This window comes from Bufo gargarizans, chromosome 3, assembly GCF_014858855.1.
Source record: "Bufo gargarizans isolate SCDJY-AF-19 chromosome 3, ASM1485885v1, whole genome shotgun sequence".
Classification (NCBI taxonomy): Eukaryota; Metazoa; Chordata; class Amphibia; order Anura; family Bufonidae; genus Bufo; species Bufo gargarizans.
The window spans coordinates 625,372,315-625,394,520 of NC_058082.1; the positions used below are offsets into that span (position 1 = coordinate 625,372,315).

The 22,206-nt window shown below is 44.7% G+C and overlaps 1 protein-coding gene across 1 annotated transcript in view; it reads right to left on the reverse strand.

Moving 5' to 3' along the window:
• Positions 1–15,431: 15,431 nt before the first annotated feature.
• Positions 15,432–22,206, reverse strand: part of GPR143 (G protein-coupled receptor 143) — a 37,726-nt gene continuing 30,951 nt past the window's right edge. Inside the window, exons 8-9 of the mRNA XM_044287939.1 lie at positions 20,191–20,443; positions 15,432–15,669 (exon numbers count right to left, since the gene is read on the reverse strand). Coding sequence (XP_044143874.1) covers positions 15,563–15,669; positions 20,191–20,443 — 360 coding nt within the window. The 3' untranslated portion in view covers positions 15,432–15,562. The remainder of the gene's footprint in view (positions 15,670–20,190; positions 20,444–22,206) is intronic.

Sequence of the window (22,206 nt, forward strand, 5' to 3'; positions counted from 1 at the left end):
GCCTGATAGATGCCGGATCGACTGGATGGAAAACTGCTGTGATGAGCACTCTGACAGGGGCCCAGCATGAAATACAGTTACAGTGTCGGGCCCCATTACCAGTGAGTGAAGACTGGGAGAAACTTACTGTGGTCACTATAGGGAGATTACTGGGGGCAGTGGGGAGACATTACTGGGAGCACTATAGGGATATTACTGGGGGCAGTGGAAGGACATTACTGGGGGTCTTGGGAGACATTACTGTGGGCTCTATAAGAACTTTACTGGGGGTAGTGGGGGGATATTACTAGTGGGCACTGAGGGGACATTATTATTACCAGAGACACAATAGGGGGCATTAATATTACTAGAGGCACAATAGGAGATATGATTACTGGGTGCACTATGGGGTCATTATTATTACCTGGGGTACTATATGGGCATTGTTATTGGCATCCACTATAGGGACCTTTTTACTGGGGGAATTATGGGGGATATTACTATTACTGAAGGCACTGTCAGGGGTATGAAGAGGGCTTTGATAGCTGGTGTACATGTTGGGGGGCTACTGATGGCTTGCTGGTGTAAGCGCTGGTGCTGCGGTAGGGGGGGGGATAGTGCTGGAGGGTGATGGACTGTTTGGGAGTGAGTTATATGGTACATCCAGGGTGGGTCCTTTCATTTCCCATCCTGCATAAGCGACTGGGTGACTTGAGCAGCCAATGGCTGTTGAGGCTTTGGAAGGGCAGGGGAGGAGCAATGTGGAGAGTGAAAAGATCCACCATTATTGTGCGACGCTTGCTTAATCAGCACAGTCAGAAGCACAGCCATTTTATTTAATCAATTTCAACAAATGGATTTCGTTAAAGTAAGGGCTCATGCACACGAACGTGTGAAGGCTGTCCGCAATGCATGGGCACCAACCATAGGGCTGCCGAATGCGTATCGCGGACCCATTCACTTGAATGGGGTCCACGATCCGCATCCAACAGTCTGCACTGCAAAAAAGAAGTGCATTCATGGGATTCCTTGTCTCTGTTCCGCACTGACATTCCGGATTGTTGGGGTGCACATAGCCGCTGCCCGTGTATTGCGGACCCGCTGATTGCGGGCCACAATACTGGCACGGGCGGGGGGGGAAACTTTAAAACAGGTTATTTATATTTTATAAATCGGGGGCATAATTTAATTTGTAGGGGTCGGGGAGTCCACACGTGGTGTAGGTGCTATGGGTTTGTGTAGTGATAAGCAGCAGCGTACTATAACATATAATGGGTTGGAGGGGGATCCAAAGTTTGCCCAGGGGCTCATAGAACTCTAGTAACGCCACTGCTCAAACCCATTATGACTAGAGTTGAGCGAACACCTGGATGTTCGGGTTCGAGAAGTTCGGCCGAACATCCCGGAAATGTTCGGGTTCGGGATCCGAACCCGATCCGAACTTCGTCCCGAACCCGAACCCCATTGAAGTCAATGGGGACCCGAACTTTTCGGCACTAAAACGGCTGTAAAACAGCCCAGGAAAGGGCTAGAGGGCTGCAAAAGGCAGCAACATGTAGGTAAATCCCCTGCAAACAAATGTGGATAGGGAAATTAATTAAAATAAAAATTAAATAAATAAAAATTAACCAAAATCAATTGGAGAGAGGTTCCATAGCAGAGAATCTGGCTTCCCGTCACCCACCACTGGAACAGTCCATTCTCAGATATTTAGGCCCCGGCACCCAGGCAGAGGAGAGAGGTCCCGTAACAGACAATCTGGCTTCATGTCAGCAGAGAATCAGTCTTCATGTCATAGCAGAGAATCAGGCTTCACGTCACCCACCACTGTAATAGTCCATTTTCATAAATTTAGGCCCAGCACCCAGGCAGAGGAGAGAGGTCCCGTAACAGACAATCTGGCTTCATGTCAGCAGAGAATCAGTCTTCATATCATAGCAGAGAATCTGGCTTCCCGTTACCCACCACTGGAACAGTCCATTCTCAGATATTTAGGCCCCGGCACCCAGGCAGAGGAGAGAGGTCCCGTAACAGACAATCTGGCTTCATGTCAGCAGAGAATCAGTCTTCATATCATAGCAGAGAATCAGGCTTCACGTCAGCCACCACTGCAACAGTCCATTGTCATAAATTCAGGCCCAGCACCCAGGCAGAGGAGAGAGGTCCCGTAACAGACAATCTGGCTTCATGTCAGCAGAGAATCAGTCTGCATGTCATAGCAGAGAATGAGGCTTCACGTCACCCACCACTGCAACAGTCCATTTTCATAAATTTAGGCCCAGCACCCAGGCAGAGGAGAGAGGTCCCGTAACAGAGGATCTGGCTTCATGTCACCAGAGAATCAGTCTGCATGTCATAGCAGAGAATCAGGCTTCACGTCACCCACCACTGCAACAGTCCATTTTCATAAATTTAGGCCCAGCACCCAGGCAGAGGAGAGAGGTCCCGTAACAGAGGATCTGGCTTCATGTCACCAGAGAATCAGTCTGCATGTCATAGCAGAGAATCAGGCTTCACGTCAGCCACCACTGCAACAATCCATTGGCATATATTTAGGCCTAGCACACAGGCAGAGGAGAGAGGTCCCGTAACAGACAATCTGGCTTCATGTCAGCAGAGAATCAGTCTTCATATCATAGCAGAGAATCAGGCTTCACGTCAGCCACCAATGCAACAGTCCATTGTCAGATATTTAGGCCCAGCACCCAGGCAGAGGAGAGAGGTCCCGTAACAGAGGATCTGGCTTCATGTCAGCAGAGAATCAGTCTTCATGTCATAGCAGAGAATCAGGCTTCACGTCACCCACCACTGTAAGAGTCCATTTTCATAAATTTAGGCCCAGCACCCAGGCAGAGGAGAGAGGTCCCGTAACAGACGATCTGGCTTCATGTCAGCAGAGAATCAGTCTGCATGTCATAGCAGAGAATGAGGCTTCACGTCACCCACCACTGCAACAGTCCATTTTCATAAATTTAGGCCCAGCACCCAGGCAGAGGAGAGAGGTCCCGTAACAGACGAATCTGGCTTCATGTCACCAGAGAATCAGTCTGCATGTCATAGCAGAGAATGCAGGCTTCACGTCAGCCACCACTGCAACAGTCCATTGGCATATATTTAGGCCTAGCACCCAGGCAGAGGAGAGGTTCATTCAACTTTGGGTAGCCTTGCAATATAATGGTAAAATGAAAATAAAAATAGGATTGAATGAGGAAGTGCCCTGGAGTCCAATAATATATGGTTATGGGGAGGTAGTTAATGTCTAATCTGGACAAGGGACGGACAGGTCCTGTGGGATCCATGCCTGGTTCATTTTTATGAACGTCAGCTTGTCCACATTGGCTGTAGACAGGCGGCTGCGTTTGTCTGTAATGACGCCCCCTGCCGTGCTGAATACACGTTCAGACAAAACGCTGGCTGCCGGGCAGGCCAGCACCTCCAAGGCATAAAAGGCTAGCTCTGGCCACGTGGACAATTTAGAGACCCAGAAGTTGAATGGGGCCGAACCATCAGTCAGTACGTGGAGGGGTGTGCACACGTACTGTTCCACCATGTTAGTGAAATGTTGCCTCCTGCTAACACGTTGCGTATCAGGTGGTGGTGCAGTTAGCTGTGGCGTGTTGACAAAAGTTTTCCACATCTCTGCCATGCTAACCCTGCCCTCAGAGGAGCTGGCCGTGACACAGCTGCCTTGGCGACCTCTTGCTCCTCCTCTGCCTTGGCCTTGGGCTTCCACTTGTTCCCCTGTGACATTTGGGAATGCTCTCAGTAGCGCGTCTACCAACGTGCGCTTGTACTCGCGCATCTTCCTATCACGCTCCAGTGCAGGAAGTAAGGTGGGCACATTGTCTTTGTAGCGTGGATCCAGCAGGGTGGCAACCCAGTAGTCCGCACAGGTTAAAATGTGGGCAACTCTGCTGTCGTTGCGCAGGCACTGCAGCATGTAGTCGCTCATGTGTGCCAGGCTGCCCAGGGGTAAGGACAAGCTGTCCTCTGTGGGAGGCGTATCGTCATCGTCCTGCCTTTCCCCCCAGCCACGCACCAGTGATGGACCCGAGCTGCGTTGGGTGCCACCCCGCTGTGACCATGCTTCATCCTCATCCTCCTCCACCTCCTCCTCATCCTCGTCCTCCTCGTCCTCCAGTAGTGGGCCCTGGCTGGCCACATTTGTACCTGGCCTCTGCTGTTGCCAAAAACCTCCCTCTGAGTCACTTCGAAGAGACTGGCCTGAAAGTGCTAAAAATGACCCCTCTTCCTCCTCCTCCTCCTCCTCCTCCTGGGCCACCTCCTCTTCCATCATCGCCCTAAGTGTTTTCTCAAGGAGACATAGAAGTGGTATTGTAACGCTGATAACGGTGTCATCGCCACTGGCCATGTTGGTGGAGTACTCGAAACAGCGCAACAGGGCACACAGGTCTCGCATGGAGGCCCAGTCATTGGTGGTGAAGTGGTGCTGTTCTGTAGTGCGACTGACCCGTGCGTGCTGCAGCTGAAACTCCACTATGGCCTGCTGCTGCTCGCACAGTCTGTCCAGCATGTGCAAGGTGGAGTTCCACCTGGTGGGCACGTCGCATATGAGGCGGTGAGCGGGAAGGCCGAAGTTACGCTGTAGCGCAGACAGGCGAGCAGCGGCAGGATGTGAACGCCGGAAGCGCGAACAGACGGCCCGCACTTTATGCAGCAGCTCTGACATGTCGGGGTAGTTGTGAATGAACTTCTGCACCACCAAATTCAGCACATGCGCCAAGCAAGGGATGTGCGTCAAATTGGCTAGTCCCAGAGCTGCAACGAGATTTCGCCCATTATCACACACCACCAGGCCGGGCTTGAGGCTCACCGGCAGCAACCACTCGTCGGTCTGTTGTTCAATACCCCGCCACAACTCCTGTGCGGTGTGGGGCCTGTCCCCCAAACATATGAGTTTCAGAATGGCCTGCTGACGTTTACCCCGGGCTGTGCTGAAGTTGGTGGTGAAGGTGTGTGGCTGACTGGATGAGCAGGTGGAAGAAGAGGAGGAGGAAGCCGAGAAGGAGGAGGTGGCAACAGGAGGCAAAGAATGTTGCCCTGCGATCCTTGGCGGCGGAAGGACGTGCGCCAAACAGCTCTCCGCCTGGGGCCCAGCTGCCACTACATTTACCCAGTGTGCAGTTAGGGAGATATAGCGTCCCTGGCCGTGCTTACTGGTCCACGTATCTGTGGTTAGGTGGACCTTGCTACAGATGGCGTTGCGCAGTGCACACTTGATTTTATCGGATACTTGGTTGTGCAGGGAAGGCACGGCTCTCTTGGAGAAGTAGTGCCGGCTGGGAACAACATACTGTGGGACAGCAAGCGACATGAGCTGTTTGAAGCTGTCTGTGTCCACCAGCCTAAATGACAGCATTTCATAGGCCAGTAGTTTAGAAATGCTGGCATTCAGGGCCAGGGATCGAGGGTGGCTAGGTGGGAATTTACGCTTTCTATCAAATGTTTGTGAGATGGAGAGCTGAACGCTGGCGTGTGACATGGTTGAGACGCTTGGTGACGGAGGTGGTGGTGGTGGTGTTGGTGGTACATCCCCTGTTTGCTGGGCGGCAGGTGCCAACGTTCCTCCAGAGGCGGAGGAAGAGGCCGAGGCGGCAGCAGCAGAATAGGCCGAGGCGGCAGCAGCAGAAGAGGTAGCAGGGGGAGCCTGAGTGACTTCCTTGGTTTTAAGGTGTTTACTCCACTGCAGTTCATGCTTTGCATGCAGGTGCCTGGTCATGCAGGTTGTGCTCAGGTTCAGAACGTTAATGCCTCGCTTCAGGCTCTGATGGCACAGCGTGCAAACCACTCGGGTCTTGTCGTCAGCACATTGTTTGAAGAAGTGCCATGCCAGGGAACTCCTTGAAGCTGCCTTTGGGGTGCTCGGTCCCAGATGGCGGCGGTCAGTAGCAGGCGGAGTCTCTTGGCGGCGGGTGTTCTGCTTTTGCCCACTGCTCCCTCTTTTGCTACGCTGTTGGCTCGGTCTCACCACTGCCTCTTCCTCCGAACTGTGAAAGTCAGTGGCACGACCTTCATTCCATGTGGGGTCTAGGACCTCATCGTCCCCTGCATCGTCTTCCACCCAGTCTTGATCCCTGACCTCCTGTTCAGTCTGCACACTGCAGAAAGACGCAGCAGTTGGCACCTGTGTTTCGTCATCATCAGAGACATGCTGAGGTGGTATTCCCATGTCCTCATCATCAGGAAACATAAGTGGTTGTGCGTCAGTGCATTCTATGTCTTTCACCGCTGGGGAAGGGCTAGGTGGATGCCCTTGGGAAACCCTGCCAGCGGAGTCTTCAAACAGCATAAGAGACTGCTGCATAACTTGAGGCTGAGACAGTTTCCCTGGTATGCATGGGGGTGATGTGACAGACTGATGGGGTTGGTTTTCAGGCGCCATCTGTGCGCTTTCTGCAGAAGACTGGGTGGGAGATAATGTGAACGTGCTGGATCCACTGTCGGCCACCCAATTGACTAATGCCTGTACCTGCTCAGGCCTTACCATCCTTAGAACGGCATTGGGCCCCACCATATATCGCTGTAAATTCTGGCGGCTACTGGGACCTGAGGTAGTTGGTACACTAGGACGTGTGGATGTGGCAGAACGGCCACGTCCTCTCCCAGCACCAGAGGGTCCACTAACACCACCACGACCATGTCCACGTCCGCGTCCCTTACTAGATGTTTTTCTCATTGTTATGGTTCACCACAACAACAAATATATTATTTGGCCCAATGTATTGTATTCAAATTCAGCGGGATATAAATTTGAGGCCTAGTATTTAGGCGCTGGGTGACCGGTATGGATTTAGTGACAGAATTAGACTTGGAAATGCACAGAAGCGTGTGTGTGAAGTTATTCTGAATGACCCTATGTGCACCTTCAATATGATCTACCCTTTTAGGGATAGATTTCAAATAGCTCTGATATAGCAGAAACGACTAAATTATGAAATTGCTAAATTGGGAATTGTATTTCAACCCAGAACAAAAAATGTGCTTTGACGGACACTAAATAACTTTCCCAGCCACAACAGGACAGCGGTAACGAGAGATTTAGCAGGATATAAATTTGAGGCCTAGTATTTAGGCGCTGGGTGACAGGTATGGGTTTAGTGACAGAATTAGACTTGGAAATACACAGTAGCGGGTGTGTGTGAAGTTATTCTGAATGACCCAATGTGCACCTTGAATATTATATACCCTTTTAGGGATAGATTTCAAATAGCTCTGATATAGCAGAAACCACTAAATTATGAAATTGCTAAATTGGGAATTGTATTTCAACCCAGAACAAAAAATGTGCTTTGACGGACACTAAATATCTTGCCCAGCAACAACAGTACAGCGGTAACGAGAGATTTAGCAGGATATAAATTTGAGGCCTAGTATTTAGGCGCTGGGTGACAGGTATGGGTTTAGTGACAGAATTAGACTTGGAAATACACAGTAGCGGGTGTGTGTGAAGTTATTCTGAATGACCCAATGTGCACCTTGAATATTATATACCCTTTTAGGGATAGATTTCAAATAGCTCTGATATAGCAGAAACCACTAAATTATGAAATTGCTAAATTGGGAATTGTACTTCAACCCAGAACAAAAAATGTGCTTTGACGGACACTAAATAACTTTCCCAGCTACAACAGGACAGCGGTAACGAGAGATTTAGCGGGATATAAATTTGAGGCCTAGTATTTAGGCGCTGGGTGACAGGTATGGGTTTAGTGACAGAATTAGACTTGGAAATACACAGTAGCGGGTGTGTGTGAAGTTATTCTGAATGACCCTATGTGCACCTTCAATATGATCTACCCTTTTAGGGATAGATTTCAAATAGCTCTGATATAGCAGAAACCACTAAATTATGAAATTGCTAAATTGGGAATTGTATTTCAACCCAGAACAAAAAATGTGCTTTGACGGACACTAAATAACTTTCCCAGCTACAACAGGACAGCGGTAACGAGAGATTTAGCAGGATATAAATTTGAGGCCTAGTATTTAGGCGCTGGGTGACAGGTATGGGTTTAGTGACAGAATTAGACTTGAAAATACACAGTAGCGGGTGTGTGTGAAGTTATTCTGAATGACCCAATGTGCACCTTGAATATTATATACCCTTTTAGGGATAGATTTCAAATAGCTCTGATATAGCAGAAACCACTAAATTATGAAATTGCTAAATTGGGAATTGTACTTCAACCCAGAACAAAAAATGTGCTTTGACGGACACTAAATAACTTTCCCAGCTACAACAGGACAGCGGTAACGAGAGATTTAGCAGGATATAAATTTGAGGCCTAGTATTTAGGCGCTGGGTGACAGGTATGGGTTTAGTGACAGAATTAGACTTGGAAATACACAGTAGCGGGTGTGTGTGAAGTTATTCTGAATGACCCAATGTGCACCTTGAATATTATATACCCTTTTAGGGATAGATTTCAAATAGCTCTGATATAGCAGAAACCACTAAATTATGAAATTGCTAAATTGGGAATTGTACTTCAACCCAGAACAAAAAATGTGCTTTGACGGACACTAAATAACTTTCCCAGCTACAACAGGACAGCGGTAACGAGAGATTTAGCGGGATATAAATTTGAGGCCTAGTATTTAGGCGCTGGGTGACAGGTATGGGTTTAGTGACAGAATTAGACTTGGAAATACACAGTAGCGGGTGTGTGTGAAGTTATTCTGAATGACCCTATGTGCACCTTCAATATGATCTACCCTTTTAGGGATAGATTTCAAATAGCTCTGATATAGCAGAAACCACTAAATTATGAAATTGCTAAATTGGGAATTGTATTTCAACCCAGAACAAAAAATGTGCTTTGACGGACACTAAATAACTTTCCCAGCTACAACAGGACAGCGGTAACGAGAGATTTAGCAGGATATAAATTTGAGGCCTAGTATTTAGGCGCTGGGTGACAGGTATGGGTTTAGTGACAGAATTAGACTTGAAAATACACAGTAGCGGGTGTGTGTGAAGTTATTCTGAATGACCCAATGTGCACCTTGAATATTATATACCCTTTTAGGGATAGATTTCAAATAGCTCTGATATAGCAGAAACCACTAAATTATGAAATTGCTAAATTGGGAATTGTACTTCAACCCAGAACAAAAAATGTGCTTTGACGGACACTAAATAACTTTCCCAGCTACAACAGGACAGCGGTAACGAGAGATTTAGCGGGATATAAATTTGAGGCCTAGTATTTAGGCGCTGGGTGACAGGTATGGGTTTAGTGACAGAATTAGACTTGGAAATACACAGTAGCGGGTGTGTGTGAAGTTATTCTGAATGACCCTATGTGCACCTTCAATATGATCTACCCTTTTAGGGATAGATTTCAAATAGCTCTGATATAGCAGAAACCACTAAATTATGAAATTGCTAAATTGGGAATTGTATTTCAACCCAGAACAAAAAATGTGCTTTGACGGACACTAAATAACTTTCCCAGCTACAACAGGACAGCGGTAACGAGAGATTTAGCAGGATATAAATTTGAGGCCTAGTATTTAGGCGCTGGGTGACAGGTATGGGTTTAGTGACAGAATTAGACTTGAAAATACACAGTAGCGGGTGTGTGTGAAGTTATTCTGAATGACCCAATGTGCACCTTGAATATTATATACCCTTTTAGGGATAGATTTCAAATAGCTCTGATATAGCAGAAACCACTAAATTATGAAATTGCTAAATTGGGAATTGTACTTCAACCCAGAACAAAAAATGTGCTTTGACGGACACTAAATAACTTTCCCAGCTACAACAGGACAGCGGTAACGAGAGATTTAGCAGGATATAAATTTGAGGCCTAGTATTTAGGCGCTGGGTGACAGGTATGGGTTTAGTGACAGAATTAGACTTGGAAATACACAGTAGCGGGTGTGTGTGAAGTTATTCTGAATGACCCAATGTGCACCTTGAATATTATATACCCTTTTAGGGATAGATTTCAAATAGCTCTGATATAGCAGAAACCACTAAATTATGAAATTGCTAAATTGGGAATTGTACTTCAACCCAGAACAAAAAATGTGCTTTGACGGACACTAAATAACTTTCCCAGCTACAACAGGACAGCGGTAACGAGAGATTTAGCGGGATATAAATTTGAGGCCTAGTATTTAGGCGCTGGGTGACCGGTATGGATTTAGTGACAGAATTAGACTGGGATATGGCCAAAAAATAACCACACTATTGCTGGTTAAATGCACTTGGTGACGGGCGCAGCTTGCCCCTGATGTAGTATATGGCCAAAAAATGAACAGACTATTGCTGGTTAAATGCACTTGGTGTCACAGCTTGACCAACCACACTACTGAGGGTTAAATGCACTTGGTGACGGGCGCAGCTTGCCCCTGATGTAGTATATGGCCAAAAAATAAACAGACTATTGCTGGTTAAATGCACTTGGTGTGACAGCTTCACCCTGATGTAGGCTTTAGCCAGAAAACAACCACACCATTGAGGGTTAAATGCACTTGGTGACAGGCGCAGCTTGCCCCTGATTTTGTATATGGCCAAAAAATGAACAGACTATTGCTGGTTAAATGCACTTGGTGTGACAGCTTCACCCTGATGTAGGCTTTAGCCAAAAAACAACCACACCATTGAGGGTTAAATGCACTTGGTGACAGGCGCAGCTTGCCCCTGATCTTGTATATGGCCAAAAAATGAACAGACTATTGCTGGTTAAATGCACTTGGTGTGACAGCTTCACCCTGATGTAGGCTTTAGCCAAAAAACAACCACACCATTGAGGGTTAAATGCACTTGGTGACAGGCGCAGCTTGCCCCTGATTTTGTATATGGCCAAAAAATGAACAGACTATTGCTGGTTAAATGCACTTGGTGTGACAGCTTCACCCTGATGTAGGCTTTAGCCAAAAAACAACCACACCATTGAGGGTTAAATGCACTTGGTGACAGGCGCAGCTTGCCCCTGATTTTGTATATGGCCAAAAAATGAACAGACTATTGCTGGTTAAATGCACTTGGTGTGACAGCTTCACCCTGATGTAGGCTTTAGCCAAAAAACAACCACACCATTGAGGGTTAAATGCACTTGGTCGCAGCTTGTGCTGGCGCACCACAAGACACAAAATGGCCGCCGATCACCCCAGAAAAATGTGACTGACAAACGGTCTGGGCAGCCTAAAAACAGTGAGCAATTGAGGATCAGCAGCTCAATGATCCACAGCTGCAGATCGATCAGTTAATCAAGTCCTTTGGAGGAGTTAATCTGCCTAATCTCGCCCTACTGTCGCAGCCGCAACCTCTCCCTACGCTAATCAGAGCAGAGTGACGGGCGGCGCTATGTGACTCCAGCTTAAATAGAGGCTGGGTCACATGGTGCTCTGGCCAATCACAGCCATGCCAATAGTAGGCATGGCTGTGATGGCCTCTTGGGGCAAGTAGTATGACGCTTGTTGATTGGCTGCTTTGCAGCCTTTCAAAAAGCGCCAAGAAAGCGTCACAAAAGCGCCAAGAAAGCGACGAACACCGAACCCGAACCCGGACTTTTACGAAAATGTCCGGATTCGGGTCCGTGTCACGGACACCCCAAAATTCGGTACGAACCCGAACTATACAGTTCGAGTTCGCTCATCCCTAATTATGACATAACCAAAAGTTTTTTTAAAGTACGGACACACTTTAAAGAGGTTTTCCGGTCCTTTTATATTAATTGATAGGCTATCAATATCTGATCTTTGGGGGTCTGACACCCTGCATTCCCGCTTATCAGCTACAGTAGCTCTTCACTGTGGAAGCAGCACTGCAGTAACTATTCCCATCCACTACACACAATGGATGAAGATGTAGTTCTGGAGCTGACTTCCAGCACTGTAACCACTGCAGAAAAGCTGATCGGCAGGGGTCCAGATGGTGGACCCCTGCTAATCAGATATTGATGGCTTATACTGAGGATAGGCCATTAATGCTACAGGACCAAAAAATCCCTTTAAGCATGTTTTTGGAATATGGGCGAAATCTAGAGGAGTAGTGGGAGGAAATAATAACACGCAGACAAAGAATGCACAAACTCAACACAGATACTGTGCAATAAATTCCAGGAAGACAGTACCACCAACTCATAAAACCTTACATTCTTTATAATGTAGAGATGGGTATTTAAGTGCCATTAATATTCATTGTCTATTAATCTGATTTGTCTACAGTTTGTCCCCTCAGATATCCATTTTACCTACCATAAATTATTCAAATTCAGTGCTGTTTCTCAGTTGCTGGTCACAGGGTCCAACTTCTATTTCTGTTGTCATCATACATGAATGACATGTCGTCCTTCACATCATTTTTGCAGTTGATCACTGGCCACAATGGCGACATGTTGTCTATAGTGATGTCCCCAATGCATCCAGCGATTGGCTGCCAAAGTCATGTGGCACTGGACGACGCTTCATCGCTGTGCAGTAACTAGAAGAAGCTGGTGAAGACCCTGTTGACCAGGAATAAGCAAGTGACACCAAATATAAATGGTAAGTGTAACAGAATTTTTACATCAACTTGCCATAATTGACTTTTGTAGGATTGGATGACCAGCCAATCTGTATGGGGGTGTACTGACATTCTGGAAGATGTCAAAGAAAATAGGGATTCAAGAGACATGAGACACTGCCAGAGACGTCCAATAGAGGATTATTCCCCTCTCCCCATTTAGAAGACATGCATGCTCAATATTTGTATTGAATGGAAAGATGAAGATGTCAGAAGGACTAAATGTTCAGCCATCTAAAGTATGGGGAGCTTAAAGCACTAAAACACTAAATCTAGAAATGCTAAATGCAAAAAAGAAATATAGTTGTCCTCATTGTCAGTAACACTTTCTGCGTAATCCAAATGCTAAAGGTCCAGATACACATTACGGCAGGTTCAGGTGACTGTCAAATGTATGGCACAAAATAAATATGTAATTACAAAAAAATATATAGAATGATACTTCTGATATATATGAATATATCACAAATGGGAAACTACTTCTGAGGTTTTAAGCCATAATATAGTTACAACAGCTTAACATTAAGCTCTATAGCTCAGTGGTTAAGGTTCTTGCCTTTCATGTAGATGGTTGTGAGTTCAAATCCTGACAGAAACACTTAAAAAATAGATGCTAAATAAAACTTAAATACACAGGAAGTCCCCAAAAGTGAAAGTTTGATTTTATAAAAAAAAGGAGTGAAATGTAAAATATGACGTTCACCCGTGCTCAACCACAGCAACCTTTTTTGTACAGTTGGCTGGTACCACAGCTCAGGACCTCTATAGGCCCGCTCACTGCAGTAAGCCTAGCCTTAGTGCTCAATACGTCAGTACGCTAGCCTCAGGACGTTCTGTGAGGAGTGCAAACCTGGTGCCGCCCCCTCCTTTTTACCAAACTGCTGCGCTACGATAGAAGCTATAAAGAATCTGTTGGAAGGACGTTTGTGACCTCAGTGGTCACATGCTCTTCAACCCTTCCCTGACATGGTGATTTTCCATTTTTCACTACCTGCCTTCTCAGAGCCATAACTTTTTATTTTTCCATTCACATAGCCGTATGAGAGCTTGTTTTTTATGGGACAAGTACTTTCTAATTCCACCATTAAAAATTACATAGGATGTAGTGGGAAGTGGGGGGGGGGAATTATTTTATAGAGTTTCCTATGCAGTAAAACTGACTTGTGCTCTTCATTCTCCAGGTCAGTACGAATCCGGAGATAGCACAAATGTATAGCTTAATACTGAAAAAAAAATATATAATACTCTTGAAAAATATTTTTTTTTCTTTTCTTTTTTTCTGTTTCGCCATTCACCATATGGGCTAATTTTTTTTATATTTTAATAGTTTTCACACGAGGCGATGCCCATGATGTATTTTTTTGTTTATTTATTTTATTTTGGGGATTTTTTAACTTAAACATTTTTAAACAGCAGGCAGCCATTTGCTATGGCGCCCAGACATTTATTTTATTTTTTGTGCATTTTCTATGTTTCTTAAATAAATGGATTAGGAGTTGGAAAAATCCTTTTAAGAACAGCATTTGTCTGGTTCTTGTGAAACGGTTGATTTCAAGGTCAAATAATGAAAATGCTAAAAAAAAAAAAAAAATGATTATAAACAATGATGTTATCACCATTTAGTGGCCTTACCATAACAGTGCAGCCATGTCAGCGGTCTTTCTGCAAGACTGAAGGAAATGTATACTTCCTCTCAACTTAATTACAGATGCTACAATTTAAACATAGATTGTGAAGTAGTTAATTCCATTTTCCTTTTAAACTGTTAAAAACTTTTCTTTTCACATCCTCTAAAATCCATTCTAACAATGTTTTAAAATTCAGCTACAAAATTGAAGGAAATGGACGATTCTTTGAAAACAAATGAAACCTAAATACACAGATCTACGGTAATTAAAGGGACACTTATCATTTTTTATATTGAGAGTCTATATCTGAATATTTTATGTATTTTTTTAAACAGGTGGATAGTTTTCTAGATCTCATTTTTGAAGGTGCCCCTTTCTTTGGACTTTTAGCACAGCAAACAGCCTCAGTTGACTTTCTCATTCAGACCATTCACCATTGATAATTGCAATGCTCTATGCAGGAATTACTTCTACTGCGCAAACATTGGATGTGGAGCCTGTGCAGCAGACAACAGGATGGGAGCACGCACTACCAGTAGGACGGGGCAGCTTATGCAGCTATTTTCTGTGATGTCATATATGGGCACCAGAGTTACAAAAAACAATGCCAAGGCACCGTTTACAGGGGCACCAGCCAGGAACCAAAAAACAGGAAAAAGATTATGAGGATGGATGTTAATAAAGACAACTTGAGCAGTAACAGAAATACCGTGAGTAGCCAAAAAATACTGCAAAGTGGCCAACCCCTTTAAATATATACACAGCCAGCAGCAGTGATATGTGATAAAATAAGAAATGAAGTCATACCTACAACACTCTTCTCCCTTGCCACTTCCAGCACTGTGCTCTGGTCCTCCCCGCTGCTGACGTTATGTTCTTGGCTGTAAGTGTGATGATCCATGCACACAGGTCACCTTGCAGCCAATCACTGGCCACAGCAGTATACAGGACTTTACCACTGACTGTGCCTGTGATTGGCTGCAGCAATGATATCCGGTGTACACCACTTCACTGCTGCAGCCAATCAGAGTAAAAACGTATAAGTCTTGTATACTGCTGAGGCCAGTGCATAATGACCTGTGTGAAGGGAACATCACCACTGCAGCCGGGACCAAAGCTTGGCACTGGAAGCGGCAGGGGAGAAAAGGGATAAGTATAACGTTGTTATTTTACTACATTTAGGTTCTGAGGCCCTATTACTATATTTCAACTTAGGCAACCCCTTTAACTGTTCAAAATAGGACTAGTTTTATGTCGTGTGTACAATATCACAATTTATCAATACTCCATTAGTCATGGCTCAAAATATTCTTTTAATGGGGTATAAATTCCATTGCAGTTCTTGAGAGAGTCCTGTGATGTGATGTGATGGTAATATGACTCTCGGTCTGCATCCTTTGGTTGAGTGTAACAGTCATTTTACCACCTTTTCGATGTCACAGTTTTCATCATCAGCCTCTATGTCATGAAAATCTGGCACTTCATTGGATATGTGGATTTCAATTGTGCTAGCTTCAGAACCTAGCAAAACAAAAGAGACTGATATTCAGGAAACCCATCGCTGGATTTATTCCCCTAATTTTACCAAGTGTTTTTCTCTTTGTATGTATTGTAACGGTAGGAGCTGGTTGTCTATGCTGGTTTTAAGCAGTTTTATATTGTCCAAATTAAAGTGGTTGTCCAGGTGTTAAATATTGATGACCTTTCCTCAGGATAAGTCATAAATACCTGATCAGTGGAGGTCTGTCTCCTGGCAATTCTGCCAATCAGCTGTTCCTAGGGCAGTGACATCACGTTCATCACTCACATGGCCTAGGTACAGCTCAATCCCATTCAGGTGAATGGAGCTGAGCTACAATTCCAAGCCCAGCCACCATACAAAGTACAGCGCTGCGCTTTATAAGCTGCAAGAGGGTGCTGGAGCCTATTCAAACAGCTGATCAGAAAGGGTGCCAGGTGTTGGACAGCCACCAATCAGATCCTGCAGTTAGGTCATCAATATTAAACACCAGTAAGGGTTGTTTCACACAAGCGGATACCTTGCGTGACATCCGCTGCGTGAATGACAGCCAAGACCCGATGCAGACTGCAGAGGCACGGAGCATTAACATGACTGATAATGCTCCGTGCCTCTCTGTGATCTCTTTACTACGAAATCACAGTGAGATAAAGTTGGCACTGTGATTTCGTAGTAAAGAGATCACAGAGAGGCATGGAGCATTATCAGTCATGTTAATGCTCTGTGCTTCTGCTGTCCGCATCGGGTCTTGGCTGTCATTCACGCAGCGGATGTCACGCACGGCATCCGCTCGTGTGAAACAGCCCTTTATTATTAATTGTTAACATTTTTTAAAACTATTTCCCTGTAGGTTTTCTCCCATTACAGGTGAGTTTTATACAGTATCCAACAATCCTGAATATTTGGTAATCTGCCACCTATCATTGAAGAAGAAAAAATACTGTACAATAAACATTAAATTCCATAATTTATCCACATCAAAAAAATAAAAGAGACTCTTCAAACAAAATAGGATTACTAAAGTGCACAACCCCTTCTAATACAAGAGGATACTAATATAACTCAGCAGAGATTGACCTTTGATTTCTGATGTGGATTTGTATTTATACGTTTTGTGGATTCATACATCGATTTAGCCCCATTTTATTTTTTGCTGTAACACAGATTTCAATCTACTTGTGCCTTCATTCATGTTGAGAGCGGACTGTGCATTGATTTTGCCAGATAATTTGTGCCAAAATCTGCTTGGAAATTTTGCCATGTGAACTTGACATTAGAAATCAGGTTGCTGGCATCCAATATGAGTGTATTAGAAGCGTAAAAAGTTGAATTGTCATTGCAAAGCAGGGACACAAATCTGTAGCAGTGTTAAGAGTATTTACAATGGAATAATTTTGGAGCAAGAGGATCTTTAGATATGTACAATAAAGGAAAAGTATTAATATATTTTCAAAAAGATTTATTGTAAATGTTACAAATCTTTTTTAAATATATTTTCTGTTCCAATGTCAGTGCAACAATATATTGAAAATCAAGACTTAATTATCTATACTAATTAAAAGAGCTGTCCCATCTTGCCATTGCTAAGGTGAGATGGGACTACGTGCATAGGAGCTACCGAAACAGCATAGCACAGCAACCTATCCTGTTTCTGAGTTAGGGAAGCAGCACAGCTGTTTCCATAGCTCCTGACCACCTGATGTTCATGGCTTAGTCCCATCTTGCCTTGGCTGAGTGTGTATGAGTTTTCAATGGGGAGAGAGGAGAAAGCCACCATGAGACACTCCTAGTGGTGGCTTATCTTTCAGGAGAACAAAAAGAGCAAAAAATCTGACCAATCCTTCTCTCCAGTGACATCATCTGTTAGAGGGAGAGTCAGCGGCTCCCCATACGGAGAATTTCAGCCGATACCAAAAAAATAGGTATTCAATTGACGATACTCTACTATGTATGGAGGCCTTTAGATTCCTTTCTACAACTTTTTACATGCTGATGCTATCCATTAACCACACAGGCAAGTGGAAACTCTCATTGTAACTATTCAGCACTGCTTCTCTGCATAGCTAGGTAGCAAATTCAAAAGAGGTTCAAATGTTGGTGACCCAGACTTACCAATCCTAAAGATGGCATAAGCTTGGACCAGCTGTCTAGACCTGAACCAGATTTATCACAGTGGCTCAGGCTGGATGATAAATCTGGTGTAGGGATAGACACCTGACTCTGTACCAATACAGAATTGGTTGGCTTACACTGAGACAGGTTTCTATGACAGAATTGTGGTACAGTGTTGGTTCAAAATGGAGCATCTTAGGCCTCAATCCCTTTCTCACAAAGCTTCTCTCCTTTACACTACACCCCTTGTCAAGCATGTCAGGGAAAAAAGTGTAAAAACTCTTGAATGCTCCAAACTGCACCAATCATAAGTAAATCTGGGTCCAGTGTATATAAGAAAGGAGAGGTATAGAGTGACCAATATTACAGATACAGGTGAACTGCAAAAATAAGAAGCGGATGGAGGAAAACAGGGGGAGTTAAACAATTGTCCATCCAATTGCAATGAAACCAAACTTCAGGGCTCATGTATAAGGGACACATCCTGAATTTGCTGTCTTGGACACAGAGCTTGTCCCACTCCTGTACATAGGTAATACAAGTAGATTGCTACCGTTGCCTCGTTGAAAAAAAAAAGAAGAGGCTGAAAGCATACAGATTCAATATTCTGTTCTATGAAAGAGTTTTATTTTGCAATAGCTACAAATACAAACGTTTTTTATTATTGTATTATCGCAGTTCAAATTAACTTTTTCCTGGACCTTGTTATGGGATAGAAATTTAAATTTAAACCTTTGACTCTTTTTGGATATCATGGAAAAATTAAGCAAATTCAGCCAGCTTCTCCTTGTCTCACCCTGCTCATTGCCTTAGTCAGCTAAATAAACATTAGTGTCCTTCTGGAGTGGGCATGATACAAATGAGTTTCATCTTCACATTTCTATATACTGTACTTTCACATGGACATTATCCAATATCTAAAACATGCCCCCCCAGTGCCCGGGCCCCTCATATAGATTATATTTACCCAGCACCCGCGTAGCTCCTGATCCCCGCACCGCTGCCGCTGCATCTTCCCGTCGCATGGATCAAAACATCCAGTGATAGGGGAGAAACCAAAAGCAGGCTGTGCTGGGGACGAGGGGGCTTGTCACCGTCATGGCCTGCTATTGGCTGCTCCCTTCATCGCCGGATGTTTTGGCCGCACAACGGGTAGATGCAGCGTCAGCCGTACGGGGATCAGGAGCGCCGGGGGTGCCGGGAAGAGGGTTAAGAATAATCTATATGAGGGGCCCGGGCATTTTGGGGGCATTATAGGGGTTTGTTAACCCCTCTAACTCATTCTAATCCTGCCTGTAATGATATCACCTCTGTGTATAGATAATACAGGATCCACCATTCACAATAGGTGATTGTCAGAGCTTATCTATTCTTTCCTTGTATAATGACCTCTGTACAGGTCACAGAGCATGGCTAGAAAACGCTCCCATAGAGGTCAATGAGGTCCTCTCCTGTCCATTGTGTCTATGGCCCTTAGGGCTGCTGAAAAGCAATTTTCTTAATGCTTTATAAACAGCTCAGGCAAGATGGGACCCCTTCATAATCATGTTCAGAAAATTTTGCTATCTGGTATTAACTGGCAGATAAAATTTTGGTAACACATTTAAAGAAGTTATCCAAGACCTGAAAAAAATAAATTAGATAGCAGGGCTTGTGTCAGAATAAAAAAAAAACATTAACCTGGATGAGTAATCTTGGTTCCAGCAGTGTGGGACAATCCGACCAGGTAAATGCTTAATTTTGTTATTCTGACACTATGTCCGGTCATCCCCAATTGTTTTCAAGTCTATGTGGCAGAGGTGCTTTTGGGCCCCTCAGACTTCAGTTCCTAGTTTCTACTGCAACCTTTGCACCTTATATAGCCACTCGATCTGGGCTTACCCTATCTGGTCTTTGTCTGTTCGAGAGAGAGCACTGAGGGAGATCTACCTCTACAGCCAGTTATCTTATAGCCAGAGTGAAGGATTCTGAGGTTTGTAAAAAGAAGGAAAAGTGGCACCTATGTTTTTTATATATTTCTATCAGGTTTGAATCCAGTATTATACAGAATAGGATCAGAGGAGAGGAGGGTGTTAAAGGAATTGAAGGCATTTCTCTTTTTTTATGCATTTATTACAAATGCTTTAGTGTTCTTTCAACATGTTGATGAAATATAGCTAGCCAGTGGTCAAGAGAATGCAGAGTTCACTAGGAAAGTGAGGCATGACAGTCCTTCAAGCCAAGATGACTTCCTTCTTGAGTGTACAGGTTAGAAATAAAATTTTTCCAGTGTATTTTTGCTCTTAACATTTTTTGTTATTTAGCTGATAATCAGTAGGTAGGGATAATCATAGAGATGTGAATAAATGAGAACTACCATCCTTGGTATATTGGAGAATTTCTGGTTATCCGCTCAGCTATATGTCCATTACCTTCAGAGAGCATGCTTAGGGCTTCATCAGTCTGCTGGCTATTCCCCATATCAGTCTTGTTTGGGTCCTGGATGTAGCCAGGATAGTTCAGGAAGGACCCAATCATACCATTGCGTCCAGACTCTACAGCAGATGAACTTGTCAGAGGCTCCCATGGGATTTCCTTTTTCTGATACCTGAAGCTAATGTTCCAACCCGTCCAACCATAAAAGGCCAGAGTAAACAGGAATCCCTGCATTGGATTCAGTATGCCCTAAAAATAAATAAAATAGTTCTTCAGTATTGTGACATAGCATACATGCATGTGATAACCACAATACTAGTCATACATGTGCACCCAAAATGTAAACGTTGCTATATAATAGGGTTCCTGATGGGACACTACAGCAAACATTCAGACCAGTTTCGGGGTGCTTGCAGGACTGGCACATGCAAGATATAAATGTCCCTTTCAAAGTAATTCTGATACTACAACCAACCACATATGTATGATTAAAGCAGTTGTCTAGCCTTGGAGCTGACAACCCTTGGGTTCCTTCCTTGTCCTCCTGAATATAAAAAATACCCACTCACCTGTCAGCGGTCCTACCACTGCTTCATTCCTGGTCACTTCTGGTAGCCTTGGAGAGCTGTTTAAACGATCACCTCCCTTGTCCTATTCACTCACCTGTCCGCAGTCTCACTGCTGCTCCAGTCCTTGCTGCTTCTGATCCCTGCAGGACCAGGAGGCAACTTGGTCCCATGACCTCTGTGGCCAATTACAGGCCTCAACGGTCACAGCAGCTAGAATCCTATGTCAAGTGATGTACCTACCGTTCAAGCCACTGTGACTACTGAGGCCAGTTATTGGCCACAGCGGTCACAACACCAAGTTGTTTCCTAGTCTTGCAGGGAAGCAGCCAGTAATGGAGCAGCAGTGGGACCGTGGAAAGTTGAGTGGGTAGGACAAGGGAGGACCCCAGGGGTTGTCAGCTCTCAGGAAGACAAACCCTGTAAACAGCTCTCCGGGACTACTACCCAGCACTGTCAGCTGTTTTTCAGGGTTATACCCTCTTAAACTGGAAGTAGAATTTTAAACTGGCATTACAGACAGGCAGGGTCACAACTGCCATGAGGTATAAACTGCCTCTGAGAGGGTGGTAGTTTATGGTGGATCACAAAAACCCATGGCTTTTGTCCCCGGCATTCAGCCTCATAGACCGCAAGCCACTAGGCCTCGGGTCTATGAGGTAGTAGAACAGTGCAGGAGGTTGCAATGACATCATCATGACATCAATAGTGTGGTCATGAGCACCCACATTCTAATGCAGGCGCTTGTGATCACGTCATTCCAGCGCAGGAGGTCGCGATGATGTCATTGTGACCTCCTGCGCTGGGACGCGGCAAACTAGGCCTCAGGGTGGAAGTGGCCTGTGGTCTGTATCACAAATGGCAGCAGGGGCGAAGTCAGGTGAGTAATGTTTTTTATACTCTGCACCTTTAGGAGAAATAAAGAGGCCAATGTAATACATGGGGCAATAAAGGGGTCATTATTATACAGGGGCCAATAAATGGAACATTATAATACAGGGAGCAATACAGGGGCATCTACGGGGGCATTATAATGCATAGGGCAACACAGCGAAGCATTAAATGCAGGGTGCACAACAGGAGGAATATTATAATACAGGGGCAGTTAAATACTGGTGCACTACATAGGAGATATTATAATACAGGGAACACTGCAGGTAGTTTACCCTGTATTATAATACCTCTCCTGTAGTGCACCAGTATTAAACTGCCCCTGTCTTTTGCAGGGGGAACATTATAGCTAGAGGGGGATCTGCAGAGAGGCATTATAATTGGGGGGGGGGGGCAATATAGGGGGAATTATAACTACAGGGGGCATTGCAGGGGGGACATTATAACTAGAGGGCGCACTGCAGAGGAGAATTATAATTAGAGGGGGCACTATAGGGGGGCATTATAACTACAGGGGCACTCCAAGCGGGTGTTATAAATACTGGGGCCACTACA